Genomic DNA, 22,890 nt, shown 5'->3' with positions numbered 1-22,890 from the left:
AGAGTATACAGCATTGCGATTTTCAGAATACATAATTTGGTGTTTTATTATTTATACGGTCTTTAAGAGATTCAATACTTTCACCACCAATTAGTTCTCTTAATAATTTTATTTTGTGTAGATACAAATAAACATGTTTTAGATTTAAGGATTTCAGTTTCCCCCACCACTAAGAACACTCCCCATGGGGACAATCTTGTTTTACTTCACCTGCCAAAAATGGCATTTGATAATAGACATAGCTTGGTAGAAAAAGCAAACGTTACTTATAGGTAACTATTCAATTCCAATTATGAGAAAACTTAAGAGCTGGCTACTTATACCCAGTCCCCTGAAAAATAACAATCATAACAATAATAGTAATAATAGCTACCGTTTATTGAGATTTACTGTGTTCCAGGTACTGTGCTAAGGGCTTAAAGGGGATTATGCCATTTAATCCTCAAAGCCCTATGAATACTACCGTCAGCCCAATTTCCAGAGAAGAAAATGGAGGCTTAGAGAAGTACTGTCTCAAAAGCCACAGAATTGGGGAACAGTGGAGCCAAGATTGCAACGCAGGCAGTCTGCCTTGGAACCCCTGCTCTTAATCACTGCTGCAAGCCACAAGGACTCAAAGAACTCAAATAGAAGTCCCTCCCATTCCCGGTTATCTTCACAAAGCAGTGTTAAAAAGTGAAAGATGTAGGGCTTCCCTGGTGGCGCAGTGGTTGAGAGCCCGCCTGCCGATGCAGGTGACGCGGGTTCGTGCCCCGGTCCGGGAAGATCCCACGTGCCGCGGAGCAGCTGGACCCGTGAGCCATGGCCGCTGAGCCTGCGCGTCCGGAGCCTGTGCTCCGCAACGGGAGAGGCCACAACAGCGAGAGGCCCGCGTACCACACACACACACAAAAAAGTGAAAGATGTAAATGAAAAAGAAAAAGGCCAAAAAAACCTCCGGTTATCCTACTATGGGGGGAAAACACCAAAACCCAAAAAACCCTATACTATTTGATGTTACTTTTCTTAATCAAGAGAACAAAATGCCATAGCATATAGCTCAGAGAAAGTCATATAATAAAAGTACCAAGAAACAAAATAAATAAAAATGTATATATAGCATCATTAGGCTCACTTTAGTCTAAATAAATATAGAATATCCCAGTCAAGAAATAAGTAATTCTTGAGAAGTTAAAAACTTAAAAGAGAAACAATATATATTCATGTAATATTTTATTTACTGATCTCTCTGAAAAATGCCAAAATTCATATGGCTAATGGAACTTTCCATGTTAAAACGCTGGTCAACACAACAAATTCCTAACAAAAAATATTTTAATGTAGGAATCAACATGTGAACATTATATTCAGGTGGTAAAACTCAGGTTACAAACATAAGATAAATATCAAATAATATCACACTTCTGGTTTAATGGAGAACAGTTGTGAGAGTCATGCTTAACACCTTGGTTAAGTAATGAGAGAAATGGGTTGGGGTGTCATAGAGGTATGCAAAAATTTAACAGGTCAAATAATCCTTAGCCCTTCTGAGAAAATATAGATGGCAAAAATGTGGCAAACATTTCTGTAATATGGTGGTTTCAATCCATTAGTGAGCATTCTGTTCATGCATTTAAAGTAATAGCAGATGTTTCTGAGCAATGAAACTTAGATTCAAAGTTAGTCTTTGCTCAACAAGTTAATGATACTATGAATCCCTTATATTTAAAAATATAGTTTAAATTTGTAAAATTTAAGGTAAAGCATACTTGTTTTCATAGTTATTTTTAGATATAGTTGAGACTACACTACCGTATATAATCAGCTATACTGCTGTGCACAGTTAATTCCAGTTACCGTATTTTATATTTGCTGGTCATCAACAGCACAAAATTTATGCTCCAGAAGAAATATATCAATCCAGCAAAATGGTTCTACTTAATTTTTCTTTTAAAGACAGATTAACTAAATTTAAGGAAGAATTGGCTTTTCTTGATATCTCATTTTCAAATTACTGATACAAACTTACCAGAGTAATTATTTATTTTGTCTAACATCAAACAATCTGCAAAAAGTTTCCAAGATAGAGCCATTCCTTGTTCCATTTCCAAAAATAAATAAAGGCTTTCGAACTGAAAGCATTTACAGTCCTAGCTCTCTAAAGTAAATATTAAAAAACAAAGTACAAAAAATGATCTCTTGGCTTCTGAATAGCCCACTTAGTTACATAAAGTATTTTCTGTCCCAACGCTTTCTCAAATTCAAAAGATATTTACTTCCTAAGAACATGACAGTCTCCATTTCAAACCATTCAGTCCGTTTCCATGGCAACACTGCGGGATTCCTTGGCCACCATAAGTCGCATTAGTTGACTGTGGAATTTCTCAATCTTCTTTACATCTTGAGCTTGGTCTGTTCTATACACCAAACACTGTCAGAAATTTTAAAAGCACACATTAACTAGGTAAAACTAGATTATCAATGATGTAGCAAACGTATGCTTGGATAAAATTTTGAGTCTTTTCCTATCACTGTTTTGCTCTACTTCCTCTGGAGGTCATACTTAAGAAATTATATTCAAGTTTCCAAGTCCCCAACAATTACATTCCTTAAGTTTAGTATTTTATAATATTTCAAATGCCACTGCTGTGGTTAAAAAAACAAACTGAACTCTATTAGAAGCTTCTCAAAAATGACCAGTTGAATAAATTCAAATTCTGAATCTGAATTCAAATTCAAATCCAGAAAATTCTAATTCTGCCATGATCTGATGAGAAGACTTCAAGATTGGAATTAGATATTTTCTCCCTGGGATCTGGTCATAAATGATTGAGTTACAGTGGGAAAAGCATATAAATCTTAGGATCCTTTCTCTATTTGTGAAATGGGAGGGGGGAGGGTTAATGATAATTTTTTAAAAATCTGGAATCCCTTGCTTACTGCTGGTCGCTAGCTAAATCAAACGAGATAAATCTATTCAACCTCGATTTTCTGACATTACTTATAATTTTTAAACCAAACCAAATTCTTCCTTGCTATAAATTCAATTCTTCATTAGATAGATACTTAAGATCTGTTTATCATTGGCCATAAAACTATTTGTTCTAGAATCTTCAAAATTATCAAATTTAAACTGGCAGTCTTTTTTTCATCTTGTAACACTGATCCATTTTTCTTTAGCCCATCTTAGGTTCACATGAGTTTTAAACAATGGAACTTCATGATTCTACAGTATTATTCATCAGCTTAAGTACTTTGGAGTTCAACCCCATCACGCCCAACTGATCTGAATTCATACAGCCTTTAAATCACTTACTTAAAAAAATTTTATCCATGCATTGTACAAATTTGTCTAACAATTTTGTAAAGCGGCCATAATCATCTCCACCCTTTCAATTTTAGTATATGTTCTGTAGAAGAACTAACACCTTCTCACTACAGTTTAGTGAGAAGAACAAACACCTTCTCACTAAAATACACAGGAAGATTTTAGGTCCACAGAAGACAATATTATAAATCAGTCATGGCACTGGAAAAAAATGATGTGTAAATGGGACTATAAAAAAGTCAAAGCTCCATGACAATAAGAATGAAGTCTAAGACGAGTTTTGTGAAGGAATTATTAGCCATTAAAATGAATTACTGAAGTATACAAACTTTTCTTTAAGAGTCATTAGAAAACAAATTTTTATGTTGGAGTTGATTCATATATTTACTGTTTAGGAGAATGGGTTTGATTGTATCTTTGGTCCCTTCTAGACATGGACTAGTTCTCAGTAGTTTAAGAAAGGGAACAAAAAGTATTTTTCATATTTAGATCTTGTCACAGGGATCATCAATTTTAAATAAAGTTCTTTCCAATACTGCTTACCATGAATCCGTAACTACATTTAATCATTACCAGAGGCAAAAAGTCATCATCTGGAGATAAAGCCTCTTGTATTGAATTCAATTCTGCATTTTCCTCTATTTTTAAAGCAGGATATACCAATTACTCTTCAGTAGATATATCTATTCACTCTGCGACAATCATAAATAAAATTTTTCTCAATGCGAATGCTCGAGATTCAAGTATACATTTATTGAATCGACTAAGTGCAGGCACTAGTGCTAGGCACTTCCACATATTTCATTTACACTCCACAACAACCCAACTGGGTAAGCAGACTATCACTGTGGCACTTCAGAGACAAGAAAACTATGGCCCCAAAAGCCAAAACTTTGGGCCTGAACTTTCCCCAGGATGAAATGCTGGTAGATGGCTAAGCTAGGATTCAGATCTCTTGAATCTAGGTTTAGCACAATACAGCTCAATTTATTCTTCCTTTTTCACATTTTCACAGTTACTTCACCAAACTCAATTGGTTCTTGGAAGACATGGTAATCATTAAAAGATACGACTTCACACAACCTCACAATGCAATCCTGAACACAAATACCGTAAAATATATGACCAAAAAGTCATTTTTAAAGTCATTATTAAATTTTTAAAAGAATTAATCCATTTTAAAAAAGTGTTTGCTAAGTACCCTCTGGGTCAGGACACCATGCTAGTCACTACAAACACTGGTAAGAATATTACTCATCTTTATTTTGAAGCTCACAGTCTATTAAAAAGTCAAATGTGGTAAGACAATTGTGACACAGCACAAAAAGAGGCAGAAATAAAAGAAAGAGATGAAGCCATCCTTTTGAGCTGGGTTTTGAAAGATACGCAGCAGGCTTGTCACACTGGGGTAGGGGTGGGATTCAATATTGCAGAGATGGAAACAGACTGTTCAAAAGCTCAGAGGCCTAAGACAGCATGGCATATGAAAGGAGCCCTTAAGTAACATAGAAAAGACGAAGATTAGACAGGATATGAGGGTGGAATTTACATTATGAGTGATGAGAAGCCACTAAAGATTTTTTTTGGCCACTAACGACTTTTAAGCAGGGTAGTAACAACCAAATTTGCATTTTTAGAAATCACTCCGGCAGGGCAGCATAGGACGACTAAAGAATGAACTGGAAGCAGGGACAGTTAGAGTCTATTCTACTAGTCCAGGTGAGTGACGTTGAGCCCTTAAAGTTAAGAGGTTAGCAGTCAAGATGGAGAGTTCATGGCAGAAAATGAGATGAGGGAACTTGAGTCAATAATTCACAAATGCCCAGCAAAATGTGTGGAACTTATCGGAGGATCAAAATACAAGTTTTTCAAATGAAGGAACAGTTAACGTGAGAACGAGGGAAAGGAAGGGGCCAAAGATGATCCCCAGGTTTCTGAGCAGGTAGATGACAGTGCAACTAACAGAGAAAAAACAGGAAGAGCCCGTTTGATAAGAGATGATGAGTTCCATTCTAGACAGGCTAATGTTAACGAGTAGAGGAGGAAGGATGCTCAACTTAGAGCTAGTCAGGAAGCCAAAAGAAAAATATGAGCTAAAGGTACAAAACTGGAAACAGACAGATACAGGCAGTACTGGACTTAATGGTTGGTCCAGAAGTGGTATGAAAAGATCAAGAACAGAATCCTGGAGAAACCAATATTTATGGGGGCACATCAGTGAAATAATTAGCAAAGAAGAATCAAACAGAAAAAGAAAAACAAGATAAAATGGCCAAAATAATAATTTTGCCAAATTAATGCCAAGGCATTAATTTGCCAAATCAATAATTTGGTTATTAATGCCAAATGATGCCAAAATAATAGACGCCAAAATAATAATTTCTACAAGAAGTGGTTTTCTCAGAAGCAGCCAGGTCACATAAAATATGAACTGCTGAGACTACTGGGTTTGAAAATAAAGGGGCTGCCGCTGAGCTCTCACCAAGAGCAGTCTGAGTGGACGACTTCATGCAGAAACCAGATGGCAGAGGGGTAAGGGATGAACGGGGTGTGAGGAACAGACAAGAGTGAGCAGACAGGGAAGGTCAGAAATATAATTATAGAGCCTATAACTTGTGTGTTCAAATACCATTATTTACTCTCACACACGTATAAAGAAACCTTTACCCCTCATATCCACTTTTGGTCTCTACGTTCTTCTTGCTTAGGGTCCGAAGAGAGCAGTTATCAAACCACACTTAACATACTGCATTAATGAAGCAAGTTGAATTATCTTTCCAAGTGCCTATAAAAATAGCTTCCAGACCAAGGTTCTTGACTTGGGAATGAAATGTGAAATAAGCATCCTAATGGGTGACCTGCATAAATTCTATGTAAATAATTTCAAACAAATGATTAACTCAAGCAAAATTGAAAGTATGCAACAAATAAAAATGTATACTTACAACTAAATCATCTGTTACTTTAATACACAAACTCCCATCAGAATGCCTATATTTGAGAACCACACGTGCCTGAAATAAAAATACATATTTAGAAACAGTGAAGTCAGAAGACATTTCTCATAAATAATTTAGTCTTCAGGTGGGCTAAAATGGATCCTTTTAGAATTAATAGCCAAAACATCTAAAGGCAACTTTACTGTAAACTTATTACTGAAATGTGGGAAAACAGCATTTTGTTCATTTCTATTGCTGTAATTTTTTAAAGACTTAAAATAGTCAGGGATTTTATTTTCAGCCACTTTGAAGAGATGTACTGAAAATTCCCAAGACACGTCCATATGCAGACAGCCTCAGAGACTCTTAAGGAAGGTGGTTTGGCATTTCTTGCCAGTAAGAATAGTATACTGAAGGGTATTCACAGCTTGCCACCTCAAAGTATACTACTTAGGCATAAGGAATGTTTTGAGCTGAAGGTGATGATTAGCTCTCTGCCCTTTCTGGCCAAAAGCAAGACATAAATTAACCTTTGTAAAGGTGACATAAGTTTCCAATTGTAAAGGTGTTCCCCTCTCCCTGGGAAAAGAGAACAAGGTTTGTTCCCTAATAAACCTTACTAAACAACTCTTATTTCCCATACATTTCCTAGTCACCTTCTCACAACTTACCCCCCCACCCCCCCGCCCCGCCCCAAGCCCCAAATCTCTTTTCCTTTGTCCAGCCTCTTTCCCACCCTTTGTTAAGATGGCATACAGGTCCCAAATTCCTCAGGTCACATTTCTTTGTGAACTTCTGTGCTATGTATATTTCTACCTGTTAATTTGCAGAGCCCCAGTTATAACACCTAAGAGAGTAAAGGAGAGTTTTTTCTCCCCTACAATACCAACACACCTAGCCATAGAGGAATGATAGGAAAAGGGGGAAAAAATAGCAGAAATGGCTAGTTCAGTTCAAATCCATTCCCCAGGAAAGAGCACTGCAGTTGCAGTTTATACTTTCCATTTTCCCATGGCTGTCAGGAGGTGGACTCAGGCTAAGTTACTCAGCAAAATCACATCTTTATCATGATGGCACAACATGATGGCTCCATCAACAACTTTCTAAATCCAGAATAACTCCTATATTGAGTGCCATGCTACGCAGCACTTTTTGTTGTTTGGTATTCTACAGTTAGGAAGCCAAGAAAATGATTTAGGTATTACAATATTCCAATAAAAGAAGACCTCTCCAATAGCGTTTACAACTTCCATGAACATTATTTTTACTTCTTTAAATGATGGACTCAAAAGTGTACTGCAGCAGAGTCAAGTTTCTTGTTAACCAAAATAAATAACTCTTGTTTAGTTTTAGTTAGCTGTTTTAAAAAGTGCTAAGTATCTATAAGCCAAAACAGGAACATAGTTTTAAAATGGTTACAATGTAGCACAGGACCCTCAAGACAATTCTGGAAACTAGATTAAAAGGGCTATTAGAGCTTTTCCTACAGCTTTTCCCATTATGCTCTCTGCTCTCCTGGGATTGCAAAAAAAAAGTCATACCGCCCTGACGTTTGTCTTGGTGAGGGAGGAAAGGGAACGCACCAAGAACTTAAGTAGGTATAAATAATGACAACTAGGTTAAGTACCTTTAGACGACCTGATTCTATTTATTGAGCTATTAAATTCCGTTTTACGTATTTAAAAAAATTCAGTCCGTCAGAAACAAAAGGAAACTGAAACTAAAAAATATACTAAGCATGACAACTACGTAAAGTTTTAACTCTCACTTAAAAGAATATTCACTGGCGAATAGGAGAAATGAGAGTTAAAAGGTCTGTGGTACCATAAGAGAATCCATTTTGTAACTTAGGGAGCACCTGTTACCATGTCAGACGCCACTAAGACAGAAAAAGAAATCAAGGTTCTTGCTTTCTTAGGAACTTTGAATTCAACCAAGCAGAATAATCAAAACATAAGACAACATAAATTAAGCCCTATAAAGGCATATACAGGTAAAATGTTAAAAGAGAACACAAGTAATTTAGTTTGGGAGAAGGGGAAGTGTAAAAAGGCTTTATAGAGATGGTTTCAGAAATGCATTTTTTTTTCTTTTAGGCAAGAAGTTAGGAGAAAAGATGAAGTGGCAATCTGACGATATGATGCATTATGTAGCTACATGAGACTAGGGCTGAGGATGGTTGAAATGGTGGAAGACAAAGCCAGCAAGACTGGAGAGAGGGTCAGACTGGGGACTGGGAGTCCGGATGTCTACCAGCAATCAATGAAGAACTAGTTTTCAAGCAGGAAACTGAGAATTCAATTTTTGTGTTTTAGATAGCTGTGGTATGAGAGTGAAGAAGGAATTTTAAAAACAGACAGACTAAGAGGTTATTACATGGTCCAGAAATAATGCCATCTTCAGTTAGAGCGGATGCAACAGAGAATGGTAAAAGGTGATGGATGTAATCAACAGGGAGGGAAGAAAGAATTCTGTAAAACAGATCCCAAAGAGTTCTGACAAAATTTCTTTTCTTTTTTAGTCCCAGCAGTATGGACCGGTAGAAATAGCATGAACATGGGGTTTAGAGACATGGGTTCAAATTTTAGCTTCATTTCTTAGAGACTAAGCAAATCATTTAATGTATCTAAGATTGTTTATTCATCTACCTGAAGGGGCTGTCTTAATTGTTCACGTAAATTATACAAATAAATATACATATAAAATGTCTGTCACATACACGGTACTCAATATAACTGTCACTCTCTCCCCACTCATCCCCTCACCTTCCAATCAAAAAATCACTAGTTTTTAACTAGTGCAAGGTTATCATAAGAAGGCACAAGTTTTTAGGCCACTGGAATTTTCTGATTGGGGAAAGAGCTCAAAGATTCTCGCTCTCTTGCCTATACTACACATGCCTTGTTCACAGTAATGCTCTATAATTACCATTTTACTTTCATTTTCCCTAAGAATGACCACATTCTTAAACTATGATTACTCTTAATGTGAATTTGTATATTCTTTACTATCTTTTCAAATATTTTTAGTTTACACTGTGGGTACTTCTGGACAAAAATCCTGTATTGTCCTCATGGTGTACTGCTTAAAGAAACACATGGCCCTACAAACAAAATCTACCAAATGGAGGAGCCAGAAATTGTGTCATAAACAAAGTACTCAATTTCAAAAATATCTAATTCATTTCAAAATTTGTTATTATTACATCTTTGTATTGCAAAGAATGAAACTAAGAATGTTTTACAGCTTCTTGTTACTTATCTAGGTCTAAAAAGCTAGCAGGATTTTTTTTTTTTTTTTTTTTTTCTGGCTGCATTTGGTCTTCATTGAGGTGTGCGGGCTTCTCATTGTGGTGGCTTCTCATGTTGCGAAGCAGGGCTCTGGGCGCGCAGGCTTCAGTAGTTGCAGTACGTGGGTTCAGTGGTTGTGGCTCAGGGGCTTACTTGCTCCTCGGCATGTGGGATCTTCCCGGACCAGGGATGGAACCCGTGTCCCCTTCACTGGCAGGCAGATTCTTAATCACTGTGCCACCGGGGAAGTCCCGCTAGCAAAATTTCTAATTAACAGTTAGCTGCTTCAAATAGTATTTAGATGACAATAAAATAAATAAAAACCTGAGAGGAAGAAAAGTCAAGACCCAAATGCTACATTCTCATCCTTGCGACTTCTTTGCTTTTTAATAAGCTAACCTCTAACACTCACTTATTATAATTTTTGTGGGGGCCATGAATGAATTACAGGGATCCATGGGCCCTCTAAAATTGTTTACAAACTTCTACGTACAAGTGGATTTTTCTGAGAAAAGGGTGCAAGCATCTCATGTTGTCAAAAAGGCACTGACCTCCAAAAGATTAAGAACCACTACGCTAATGGCTGTAGATGCCTCCAAACTGGGATCTTTCCAAAACATAACCGTTTTATCTTACACGAGGCAGTACCGGACAAGGGCAGCAAAATAGCTGAGGGACAGAAGGCCGAAACTGCAGGGGAAGGAGCCCTGCCCTTAGAGACACGTAAACCAACGACAGCCATAACGGATGTTCAAGGATTGGGGGCGGGGGAAGGCTATCTAAGGGCCCTGAAATGACCCCAATCTTGCCCGTTTCAGAGCTTCATCGAGCCATTAATAAGGGAGGAACAAGTGGACTTGGCGGGGTCTGTCTCTCCTCACTCACAGCACCTACTAGGATGCTGGAGAAGCTTCGGAGGCCGAGCGGACGGCAGAGAAGTTATCCTGACAGGGGTCTGGGACAGAGGCACTGGCCCCTCCAGTGATTTACCTTCATAGGGTCTGCGAGGTAGAGCTTCTCCGCTGCGCGACTGAACTCCTCCCAGGTCTGGTACTGTGGCATCGTGGGGCCGCGGCAGAACAGGAGAGGGAGGCAAAGCTACGGACCTGAGGCGAGGCGAGGCGACGCGGCCCACCTACCGCCCTACCTCCCGCAGCCACCTACCGCCGCAGAGACCCAGCCGCTCAACGGCTCCTCGCACCAACGCCTCGTTCCATTGGACGGCCCGGACCGCCCTCGCCCAATGGGAAGGAGGGATGTTGCCAAGGAGGAGGTGGAGCCCCGAGCGTGTGGCTCTGGGAGCTGGTCCAGAGAAGTGGAGAGCGGGGAAACGATGGAGGTTGCCACAGCGCCCCCTATAGGACTGGAGGAGGATCTGTCCCGCTGTTCTTTGGGCTGGACTCCAATAAAGCCCAGGTTTCTTCAGCAAACATTGAGCAGCTTAGTGATAAGCGCTGGAGCCACAAGAAGGGAGACATTAGGGTCCAGCTGTCACACCTAGAGCTTAGCAAAAGAGAGAGGAGATATAAACACAAGAATGCAACCAAAAACTTTATGTGGTGGATATTTATGTCGGGTTAGTAGAACGCAAAGGAAGAGTGATCACGTGTGGGGGGGGGGATGCTAATAGTGATGGCACAAGCTGAATCTAGATAAACATGGTGGATGTCCAACAGGTGGGCAAGGCGGGGCAGGACATCTAGGCCCACTTTAGGTCTGTAGTGTATTTAATGTGATAGGTATTTGGGGGATGGGGGAAGAGAAGAATCAAGGGAAGAAATCGTGTCATCACTTAAGCCAGGAGAAGACATTTGAACTTTGTCCTCCAGGCAATGGAGTGATGTAGAAGGGTATTTTTTCTTTAATCAAGTTTATTGAAGTTTTTTTTTTTGTACAATGAAACACACCAGTTTTAAACGTACAGGTTGATGCATTTTGACACACACACACATTTATATATTAAAACCATTGGGTATATGCCCTTATACCAGGTACCACAATCAAGATAAGGAACATCTCTATCTCCAGAATAGTTCCCTTATACTTCTTTATATTCAATCCCACCACCTGCACCCCTAATCCCGGACAATCACCAATCTGCTTTCTGCCACTATAGTTTTCCTGCCCATGCAAGGGCTTTAAGCTGATTTGCATTTTATAGGGCTCCAGCTTCACACAAAGACTGAAGTGAAGTGGCAGACCTGGAGATGGGGAGACCTCTTAAGATGCTCATACAGTAATACAGGCATATAGATAACTAAAAAGGACCTACTGTATAGCACAGGTAACTCTCCTCAGCACTGTGTAATGACCTCTATGGGAAAAGAAATCTAAAAAAGAGTGGATATATTGTATATGTACAACTGATTCACTTTGCTGTGCACCTGAAACTAACACTACATTGTAAAACAACTATACTCCCCCCCCGAATTTTTTAAGGATATATTGTACAGCACAAGGAATATAGCCAATATTTTACCAAAAAAAAAAAAAAAAGCCATGGATCTGAATTAAGGCACTAGCTTAGGAATGGAGAGGAGGAAACAGTTTTGAGATTTATTCAGTGAATGACATGGGGTATGCAGGAGAGGAAAAAGTAGAATGACTCTTGGGCCAGTGGAGGTGGTGATGCCATTGACTGATGCAGGGGAAAGGGAAGAAGAACAGGTCTGGGGGAGATTGGGGAAGATGATGAGTTCAGTTGTGAACTTGATGAGTTTGAAATATCTTTGGGACATCCAGGTGAAGATGTCTGGTAGCTTAGCTGGGTATCTCCATCAGGAACTCCAGAGGTGGTATGAAATAGGAGTCATCAGCAGATAGGTCTTAGTTGAGCCTTCCTGGGGAGAGGACACAGACTAAGAAGAGAAGACTAAGGAAAAAGCCTGCGAAACAGCCACATGTACAAAGGGTTAGAGAGAGGGAGTAGAGTTCGCAGAGGAGGTGAAGCAGAAATTATCAGAGGGATAAAAGGAGACCAGGAGTGTCTGGGAGGTGGCGGGGAGAAGGTTTTGAGAAGGGAGTCGTCCGTGGTGTCAGTGGTGGGTAGGGAGCAAGTACAGAGAGAACTAAAATGAGTGCACTGATTGTAGTCATTGGGAGGCCGTTGGCGACCCTCAGCCAGAGAACCCTCGGTCAGACTGGGGTTCGGGTAGAACTGACTGAAAGAGACTGAAGAGGTAGAAAAGTGAAGGCAGTTGCTTTCTACTGTTCTTTATAAGAGCTTAACCACAAACAGAAGAGGAAGTAAATTAAAAGATGAAATTGAGTTATCTGTAGTGAGGTGGATGGACCCAGAGTCTGTCATACAGAGTGAAGTAAGTCAGAAAGAGAAAAACAAATACCGTATGCCAGCGCATATATATGGAATCTAAAAAAAAAAAATAAAAAAACAATGGTTCTGACGAACCTAGGGGCAGGACAGAAATAAAGACGCAGACGTAGAGAATGGACTTGAGGACATGGGGAGGGGGAAGGGTAAGCTGGGACAAAGTGAGAGAGTGGTATGGACATATATACACTACCAAACGTAAAATAGATAGCTAGTGGGAAGCAGCCGCATAGCACAGGGAGATCAGCTGGGTGCTTTGTGACCACCTAGAGGGGTGGGATAAGGAGGATGGGAGGGAGACGCAAGAGGGAGGAGATATGGGGATATATGTATACGTATAGCTGATTCACTTTGTTATACAGCAGAAACTAACACAACATGTAACGCAATTATACTCCAATAAAGATGTTAAATAAATTAAAATTAAAAAAAAAAAAAAGGAGGTAAGAAGATGGCCCAAAGACACCGGTAAAGAAAGCGTTATTGTTTAAGATGGAAAGATTTTGTGCCTGTTTATAACTTTCAGGGAAGGAATTATAAGAGATGAAAAGATTAAAAAATACAAGAGAAAGAGGAAAGCAAGATTTCAGGGGAAACGTGAAGGGGAGGACTAAAGGCACAGATGTATGAAAACAGGAGAAGATTCACCATTGCCTTTGAGATGGTGGGGAAGGAGGGTAAGGTGGGTAAGGATATAGGTGAGTATGTAGATACGAGGACAAGAAGGTAAACTTTCTTTGCCACCTAAGAGGCAAGGTCATCTTCTAAGATAGGAGGGCAAGAGTGAGTTTGGAGCCTTGAGAAGATTTAGAAAAGCCATTGTGCGAAATGAGTAAGGAAGCAGACCAGAAACTTAAAAAAAATGTATGTCAAACAGAGTTGAAGGCCCAGCTGAAACTGTAGATCAAACCCTGGGAATTGCCCCCATCTGCACATCTGCCCCAATCTGGATGGTCTCCAGCACCATCCAGAAGCTTGGGTCTTAGAATGGAAAAGGCAGATAGTAGGGATTTGCAGGGTATGCAAGGCAGGAGGACAAGGGGACAAAAATGTTGACGCTACAGGCAAGAGAGCAGTTGAAGTGATAAATCATGGGATAATTAATTGGGTCAAAAGAGAGAGTTTAAGGGACCAGGTCTCTAGGAAATCTGAAGGTAATATAATAGGAAAGAGGAACTGAGGTTATGGTCAGATGAGATATTGGGGTTTAACATTTTGGAGGAGAATGGTTCCTGGGTTGTCCATACTAGGATCAAAGTCACATATGAGTAAGAAAGGGGATAGGATGAAGGAGAAGGCTGTGAGCTAGTGGCCCAAATCCTCAGTTAATGAGAACGGGGTTGGGGGAGCCACAAAGAATGAGGCAGAGAGGGCAGAGTCAGAAATAATGACCCTGGGCTTCCCTGGTGGCGCAGTGGTTGGGAGTCCGCCTGCCGATGCGGGGAACGCGGGTTTGTGCCCCGGTCCGGGAGGATCCCACATGCCGCGGAGCGGCTGGGCCCGTGAGCCATGGCCGCTGAGCCTGCGCGTCCGGAGCCTGTGCTCCGCAACGGGAGAGGCCACAACAGTGAGAGGCCCGCGTACCACAAAAAAAAAAAAAAAAGAAAAGAAATAATGACCCTTTGGGAGGAGGGGTTTTTGCCTGAAGGTGAAAACAATGGGAGTGAAGACGATGCCAACTTTGCCTTCATCACAGTGAGAAACATAAGAGATCAATTCAATTCAGCAAAACATATCAAGTGCCCACCCCGGGCAAGCACCAGGGGCTGTGCGAGGCACTGGAGACCCGACAGTGAACAAGAAAGACCTCGTCCCTGCCTCATCGAGATCACAGCTTAGAAGGCAGGGTGACAATAAAGAAGTGATTTCCATTATGAGGGTTCCCATGATGAGTTCCAGTAGCCCCCGAGCTTAGCTCAGCCCAGCCCCTAAAGAGAGAGAGAAGGTCTTCCCTGGTGGCGCAGTGGTTGAGAATCCGCCTGCCGATGCAGGAGACACGGGTTCGTGCCCTGGTCCGGGAAGATCCCACGTGCCGCGGAGCAACTAAGCCCGTGAGCCATGGCCGCTAGGCCTGCGCGTCCGGAGCCTGTGCTCCGCAACGGGAGAGGCCACAGCAGTGAGAGGCCCGCGTACAGCAAAAAAAAAAAAAAAAAAAAAGAGAGAGAGAAATCAAGATGAGGAAGAAGGTAGAGGCCCTTCTTCATTCAAATGTTCCCAGCCACACTTGGGTGCATTTTTTGTTTAATTCCTCTACTCTTTTTTTTTTTTTTAGCAGATTGTATTTATTTATTTATTTATTTTTGGCTGTGTTGGGTCTTAGTTTCTATGCGAGGGCTTTCTCCAGTTGCGGTGAGTGGGGGCCACTCTTCATCGCAGTGCGCGGGCCTCTCACTGTCGTGGCCTCTCTTGTTGCGGAGCACAGGCTCCAGACGCACAGGCTCGGTAGCTGTGGCTCACGGGCCCAGTTGCTCCTCGGCATGTGGGACCTTCCCAGACCAGGGCTCGAACCCGTGTCCCCTGCATTGGCAGGCGGATTCTCAACCACTACGCCACCAGGGAAGCCCTGGGTGCATTTTTTTAAAGTAGGTTATTCTTTCCAGCTGTGGAGAAATAGCTTCCCAAGGGCTATCAAAGAGTGTCCTTTATAAATTGCTCCACTTGCACATGTCAGAAAAGAAAAATTCCTGTCATTGCCAGTCAGGAAGAGCAGGGCCTCTGCACCCTTTGTGGTTATCCTTTCGGCTTCATCTTCATGCACGTATGTCATCTGATCACCAAAACGACACTGTGAAGGTGGTCCACGAGCCCTTATTGTAATTCTGAAAAGCTCTGAAAAACAGAAGTATCTTGATAATCTTGGTGGAAAACTTGACCTGACCTCTCATAAGGCTATTTGTAGTCTTTATTTGTCCAAGCTGGTGTGTTTGATTATAGAGTGGAGCCTAATCTCTGCTGGAGGTATTATGTAATATATGGCATGTGTACCATATTACCTTTCTAGAATCCAGCAAGCTGTCAATTCCGAAAGATATGTGGCTCCAAGGATTTTGGATAAGGGATTATGGACCTGTGCGACTCTCCTTTACAAGTGATGAAGAAACCACATCTGAGAAATAAATTATACTAAACAGATTGGCACTGGACTTTGCTCTCCATTGTTCAGCAAGTGGCAAGCTAGCAGATGCTAATAACAACAGGAAGTGGTATGATTAATTTTGAGTGTTAGAACCTGTCACTAGCGGCAGTAGGGAAGCTGGATGGGTGGAGCCCAGCCTGGGTGCAAGGTCAAAACCAAAAGCCTTTGTTCCTTTGCCCGCATTGGTTGCCTCTTGTGATTGTTTTCTTGTCCTTGATTCCCATTCAATTCCATTCCCACTACAGGGTCTTCCACTCGGTCCCCACCACACCCCTCAACTGAAGTTGCTTTCACGAGGTCACCAGCTGATCTCAGGGTCACTAGTGACCTTCATATTTCCCAACCCAGCAGACAACTCTCAATCTTTTCTTGACCGGATTATTCAGCTGCATCTGAGGCCATGGACCACCCCTTAATCCTTACAATTTCCTAGCTGCTTGGCTTTTTTGACTCGATCCTTCCTTGCTTCTCCTTCTACCTTTCTGGCTTTTCCCACTCTGGCTCTGTCTTAGCCTCCTGTGCCCTTTTGGCCCTTCAGCACTTCAGCACTGGGCCCCAAGATACCAGACTTGGCTTTCACTCTCTGTAGTTCTTTCTGTAGTTCTTTGGGTTTTCACTTCCACCTCCATGCTGCTTAGTCCAGACTTCTTCCCTGAGCTTCAGATTCATATATCCAAATGCCTGCCAGACCCCGGGGCTAACCCCGGAGTTTAATTTTGGGAGATGAAAACAATTTTTCAGCAAATTGAAGCAATTTATAAGCCAAAAATGTGATGCTTCTTTTTAAACTTATTTTACTATTGCCATTTGGCAAATTATTAGCCACTCATATACTATATTTGACTGCCAGGAATTCAATACCTATGTATTGCAGACCTTTCAAGGGCCAACGATTGTGTTGGGCAAAATATTTATGAGCTAGTGAGATCAGGGGCAGAGATAATAAGGCAAATTCACAAATACCTACAATTAAAGACAGAAAATGTGGCACAGTACAGCAGAGAGCAGTCCATTCCACAAGATTTGGCGATACATGTGTTTACTCTCCTGTTCCTCTCTCTTTCCCCTAAGGAGGAAGCTCTGTTGTTGTTTTTAAGTTAGAGATGACTGATTGTTTTCAAATTCTTTCCTTGGAGCTTTTTGTCCTTCTTTGTTCTCCTCGGTTGTCTTCTAAAAACTGTCAGCACCATAGTGGTTGTAGACTACGAATAGGAGTAGGTTCTTAAGTGGCTTCTCGTTTAACAATCATAGTGACAGTCCACAGTGCTGCTGACATGCCAGGAACTGCGTGTTACTAGGTTGATTTTCACGCAATAAGCATTTGTGGAACCCACGAGACACGGGAGTCAAAGAAGCCGCTGTTCCTCTTGTGCCTTCCCAGGTCTCATGGATTCAAGGCAGAGCAGTCAGAGTGTAACAAACCTGGTAAGAGAAGGCAGCTGAGGAACCGGTTTGCCCAGCAGTTGGATCCAGAAGGGGGAGGGAAGGAAACCTGAGGACATCCTGACGTGGCTGCAGGTCGGGGGCAGCTTTGGCCCAGTGTCCGGCGGAGGGCAGTGGTGTGCAGGCAGTCACGCGGAGACGGGTCCCTGACTGCTGACTTCAGCCTTTTCATGGTCCCCATGCAGCACATACCCCTAATTTAGCAGAGGAGGTTATTGGTGCGCTTTGTTACCTTTTGCTCAATCTCAACCTTTCCTTTCCAGAGAAAGCCTCAGCTCTAACTTAATTGCCAGGAACTTCCAACCCAGTTTAATTCATTAATTACTTATTGAGCACCTCTTCCCTGTCAGCCACCCTACCAGGTGTTCTACACTGAAAACAAAGATGTGCATGAAAAGCTTACACGCTATTGAGAGCAGAGCAAGCTGCAGGGATAAGGCAAGTTTATAAATAATCAAAACTGGAGGCAGAAACAAATATTAATGGCGATTCAAGCAGGTCTAAGCATCCCCTGCCATCCCAGGTGTTTGGGGGGGAGGGGTGGTCAGCAGTCACACAAGAGTGTGACTGTATGAAGCCCAGAGCTGACCTCCAGGACCCACATCCAGCACCCCCAGATTCTGTGATCAGAAGCCCCCCGGAGCTGCATAGGAACAGTAAGGACCCCCTTGAGGCTGGGGCCTCAGGGTGGGAAAGGGAGGGTTGGAGGGAGGGACACAGGCCGAGACAGAAGTCACCCTAAGAGGGCTTCCCTGGTGGCGCAGTGGTTGAGAGTCCGCCTGCCGATGCAAGGGAAGCGGGTTCGTGCCCCGGTCCAGGAAGATCCCACGTGCCGCGGAGCGGCTGGGCCCGTGAGCCATGGCCACTGCACCTGCGTGTCAGGAGCCTGTGCTCCACAACGGGAGAGGCCACAACAGTGAGAGGCCCGCATACCGCAAAAAAAAAAAAAAAAAAAAAAGAAGTCACCCTAAGAAAGAAAAAGCCCCTTCTCAGAGCCATGCTCAGAGGGGCTTAGAGACCAAAGGTTGTGCTAGCACCCTCATGCCACCCTCACCGACAAAGCCGTCCCCCAGGCATGTGGCAGAGTTCCTGGAGGCTGTCTCTCGCTGTCCCAGTTGAACCCCATGCCAAGGATGCTAACATTGCCATACTTTGGACAGGTAGTTCTCCCTTTAAGGTGAAACAGATTTCAAGCAGAATGAACACATCTCAAAAAACAAGGGGGGAAAAGCCTTGTTTTGTCCAAGGGTGTTGAGAGAGAACAGGCTCCCATTGAGCCTTGGGGATCGGAAAGGCCACCCTCAGTATTGCCTCCTCTGGGGGAAGGTGGGTCAGGCCAGGTCAGATGCTGCCCAACTCTGGCCGCTGTGCTCTGGAGACCGGAGGCCAATGGCAGGGGGCACTGAGATTCCCGAGGCTCCTGCCTTGTCAGTTTCCTCTGAAACTGATTAAAATGAAATGCAAACCCAACTCGCTGGGGAAAAAAGGTCAGAATTTTACCCCCACCTGCTCCCCTCCCTCCTCAGCACACTGCGCTCTGGCCTGGGTCCCATCGCTGCTCAGATTTCCCCTTCACCCGGGCAGCCCCGCACTGTCCAGAAACCCCAGAGAATGGCCCCATTGTAGATGAGACAAACCAAAATAGCAGCATCTTCTGTTCTCGGCCTTAGGGAGATTCACTTAAAACCCCAAAGTCCCAGATGTGGACGACAATGGAAGTCATTGTTGCAAATTAGTGATCCTGGAACAGATGAGAGGCAGGTAGTCAGAGAGCAGCCAGTGTGGTGGGCTGGGCTGCAGGGAGAGGACAATTACGCAGTCACTCCATTAACCCAATTAGCAATCACTGGCAGGAATTCTGTTCATCACCAAAGAAGCAAGGTGGGGAAGGTGGGAAAAGGGGACAACCGACTTGTAGGGGGTTATGGGGGCTGCGGTTGGGAAGGGCAGGGATCACTGCTGGAACAAAAGGTCTAGAAATAAAACTTCAGTTATTCCTAGGCTGGTAAATGTTATTTTTATCATGTTTTTTAAATGTTCTGGATTTCTTTTTAGACTGTGCCCTAGAGCATTTGGATAAACAGTGTTTGTGTTAGTTAATAAATCAACATATAATTAATAATAAATTGACATATATACACTAATATGTATAAAATGGATAACTAATAAGAAAAAAGGAAAATTCCTTTGGATTTGAAAGATGATAAGAAAATTAGAGAATACTCTTAAGTATATAAACTCAGTAAAATTATGAAGTGGAAAACAAATCTCAGGACACTAACATACATATTTTTTAAGAAATTTTGCAATAACATAAATCCAAGACAGGTGATCAAAGTTTTGTTTTGTTTTGTTCTTAAGATAGAGAATTGTGCCTTTTTTCAACATTTTTATTGGAGTATAATTGCTTTACAATGGTGTGTTAGCTTCTGCTTTATAACAAAGTGAACCAGTTATACATATACATAGATCCCCATATCTTTTCCCTCTTGCGTCTCCCTCCCTCGCACCCTCCCTATGTGCCTTCTTAAGGAAGAGGAAAATGAGTCAGTTTGGCAGAGAGAAGGGAGGTGCAGTTGCCAAAGAAAGCAGAATATTTGATCAAGGATGCTTTGCAAAATGACAAGAAAAGAATATCAATAATACTAACAATGGACTTAACACTAATAACTGCATAAGTAAATAAATAAATAAATCGGAGGACATCTCCACTCAGCAGCAGGCTCTGCTGTGGAAACTGTCCGGGTGGCCTGGGAAGTGGTGACTGTGGATTCTTGACTGATCACAGCTGTCATGTCCTCAGTCATTCAGTCCGACAAGTCAATCAACATGTCCTAAGTGTCTACCTGGTACTCGCTGGAGTTTTGTGAGGGGAGATGGACAGAGCATGAAGAAGGCTACAGCTGTAAGCACTACTGGCTTTTTAGTAAGTAGTGTTTACATTCAAGTCACAAAATTCTGAGCAGAGAAGGGACAGGTTAATTGGGAATGGGAATCAGGAAAACGCGCACAGAGGAGCTGGATTTTAAAAATAAAGGTCAGGGCTTCCCTGGTGGCGCAGCGGTTGAGAGTCCGCCTGCCGATGCAGGGGACACGGGTTCGTGCCCCGGTCCGGGAAGATCCCACGTGCCGCGGAGCGGCTGGGCCCGTGAGCCATGGCCGCTGAGCCTGCGCGTCCGGAGCCTGTGCTCCGCGACGGGAGGGGCCACAGCAGTGAGAGGCCCCCGTATCGCAAAAAATATATAAATAAATAAAAGTAAAAATAAAGGTCAGATTATGACAGATGGAATGGGCAGGCTTTAGGATACAGAGAAGGTGTAAGCGAAGGCACAGAGGCAGACTGTTAAGGAGCAGGTACAGCCCTTCTGCAGGGGGAGGCTGGGGTACTCAGAATACGGTGACCTCAGTGGCAGAGATGACCAGTTGGGAAAGAGGGCATTGGAGTGGCCACCGATGACTGGAAACACGGTGAGGGAGGTCCTCCCACCCCCTCTGCCTGGATTTTATCTTTTTTACAGGCCACAGGGCAAGGGACTGACCTGGGATCTTCGTGTGGCCGCCTGGGGCTGCAGGAACCAGGACATTGATAACTACAGCCTTCATCACTGTAAGTAAAGGGAGAAAGGGAAACCTACCAAGTCCGGAGCACTGGCTGACTGTGGGAGGACAGATGGAGAAGATAAGCCCAGCCCCAGGGGAAACAATGACTGATTAGGTGTCTGCCTGTCTCCTTCCCCACTCAGACCTGGGAGCCGCCCTCCCACAGCTCCCTCCCCTAGGCCCACTACCTCTCACTCTATTATCACTCTCTCCACACGCCATTGTGCTCTCACCCAATTTCTCTCCTGCTCTTATTCCCTTCTCACCTTTCTCAGCCTTCCAGCCACTGTGAAAGAGAAAAATGGTAAAACATGCAAAGCTTTGACTTCAGCACAAAGATGAGGTGTTCTGTGTCTCCTGTGTTTGACCAGTTGCAAGCCAGCTGTGTCTGGTTGCTCAAGATCCAGCTAAGCTTTGCTGCCCTTTACAGTCTGTCTTCAGGATGCAGGGGCTGGGAGGGCAGGCACTGACCTTTGACCACACAGACAGTAATTATTTGCTGATGGCCAGCATGATGGCACGTGGAGAAACTAATCCCCACCAAAGGATTTTAGGACAACATTCTTTGATCACTGACCGATGGAATTTCCATATCCACAGAGGTGTCCCAGGCATATGTTCTGAGATCTGTGGAATTGTTGTGTGCATTGGGGTGAGGGCTGGGAAACATGTCCGTCTTGGCGTCTGGGCCTGCTCTCTTCCGGGCGTGGGTCACCACCCTCCTCGTGGACACAGCCTTCCTTCTTCCATCCTGGTTGCAGATCACCCAGGCTCCTGCAAGGCCCTTGCTCCCTCCCCCCTCAAGGCTGGGATGGTGTTTGTATGTGAACTGATGGGTATTCTATATCCCCTCTGTACCCAACCCCACAATACCTGCCTGTTCTCCAAGCACCAGCCCAAAGGCACTCCAGCTTCTTCTCAGGTTTCGTGAACTGTACCTGGTCCTTCTTCCCCTGAGGCTGCAACGTTGGAGGCTGAGTAGATGGCCTCCTGGTGGCTCCCACAAGGCCAGGCCCCCGAGGCGACTGGGGTCTTAGAGGCTGGCTCACTATGGCAAGAGTCAAAGAGAGCCTCAAAGCTCGGGGCGTCCTTCCCGAGTGAGCTACCTCCTGCTCCAAGCAGGAGGAGCCCAACAGGTCTCAGGCTGGGCAGAGACAGGGCAGCTACTTTGGAAGTGCAAGGAGGTGCGCACAGGCACTGGCGTGGTGCCTGGAGGGCTTCCCAGTGTCCCCTTGCGAACCCCTGGCCCACCTCCCAGCTAAGTTCAGCCGGGGGGGCTCGGGCTCAGCTCTAAGCGAGCCTGGACAGAAATGGCCGTGAAGCTCACCCTTCACTGGCGTCTCCCACTACCAGCACAAACAGGCCTTCAAACAGCCTCCTTACTTCCCGGGGTGGGTGGGCAGTCAGGGCAAGTGGCTGCTGATGGCCACTGCATCATTTTCTGGTGCAGTTCCAGGTGGCCAGCGCCACTACTTTTCTGTCCACGTGCGGAGGCCAAGGGGTCTCCTGGGAGAGAGCTGCTTTGAAGCTCCTGTGCTGAACTCCTGCACCCTGTCTCGGTGTTGGGAAGCCTTACAGCTGCTCTGCGCTGGCAAAGCGTTCTCTTGCTAACTTGGGGCTTTTTGGATCAGGGTATTGGTGAAGCAGAGTTTTGGCAAGAACCTTGGCAGCTGCTGCCAAGAGGAGAAAGAAGGGAGATAATTAGACCTGGTAATTGGTTTGCTTTTTACTTTTTTACAGGCAACAGTAACTATGGCTGGGAGAAGACACAAGAAAGTTGTCCTCCAGGATCAAGGCTAAGCTGTCTTGATTTTAGGGGAAAATGCTGGTGCCCAGCCAGGCCA

The 22,890-nt window shown here is 43.4% G+C and overlaps 1 protein-coding gene across 1 annotated transcript; it reads right to left on the bottom strand.

Moving 5' to 3' along the window:
• Positions 1-90: 90 nt before the first annotated feature.
• On the bottom strand, positions 91-10,725 carry SRP9 (signal recognition particle 9). The gene is made up of 3 exons (XM_059065962.2): positions 10,527-10,725; positions 6,253-6,321; positions 91-2,410 (listed from the first exon to the last, which is right to left on the bottom strand). Exons 1-3 carry the CDS (start codon positions 10,596-10,598, stop codon positions 2,291-2,293), a joined length of 261 nt encoding a protein of 86 aa, XP_058921945.1. The 5' UTR covers positions 10,599-10,725; the 3' UTR covers positions 91-2,290.
• Positions 10,726-22,890: the final 12,165 nt, after the last annotated feature.

Source organism: Kogia breviceps, chromosome 1 (assembly GCF_026419965.1).
Source record: "Kogia breviceps isolate mKogBre1 chromosome 1, mKogBre1 haplotype 1, whole genome shotgun sequence".
In the NCBI taxonomy this organism is placed as follows: Eukaryota; Metazoa; Chordata; class Mammalia; order Artiodactyla; family Physeteridae; genus Kogia; species Kogia breviceps.
Note: the sequence above shows the minus strand (reverse complement) of the source record. Positions and strands in the feature narration are given on the sequence as shown.

Bases quoted from the DNA above. Each gene is read 5' to 3' on its own strand.
- SRP9 (XM_059065962.2), bottom strand. From the start codon at position 10,598: ATGCCACAGTACCAGACCTGGGAGGAGTTCAGTCGCGCAGCGGAGAAG. The intron at 6,322-10,526 runs GTAAATCACTGG...TTTTTATTTCAG, and splicing joins ACCTCGCAGACCCTATGAAG to GCACGTGTGGTTCTCAAATA. The intron at 2,411-6,252 runs GTAAGTATACAT...AATTTCTGACAG, and splicing joins AAGTAACAGATGATTTAGTT to TGTTTGGTGTATAGAACAGA.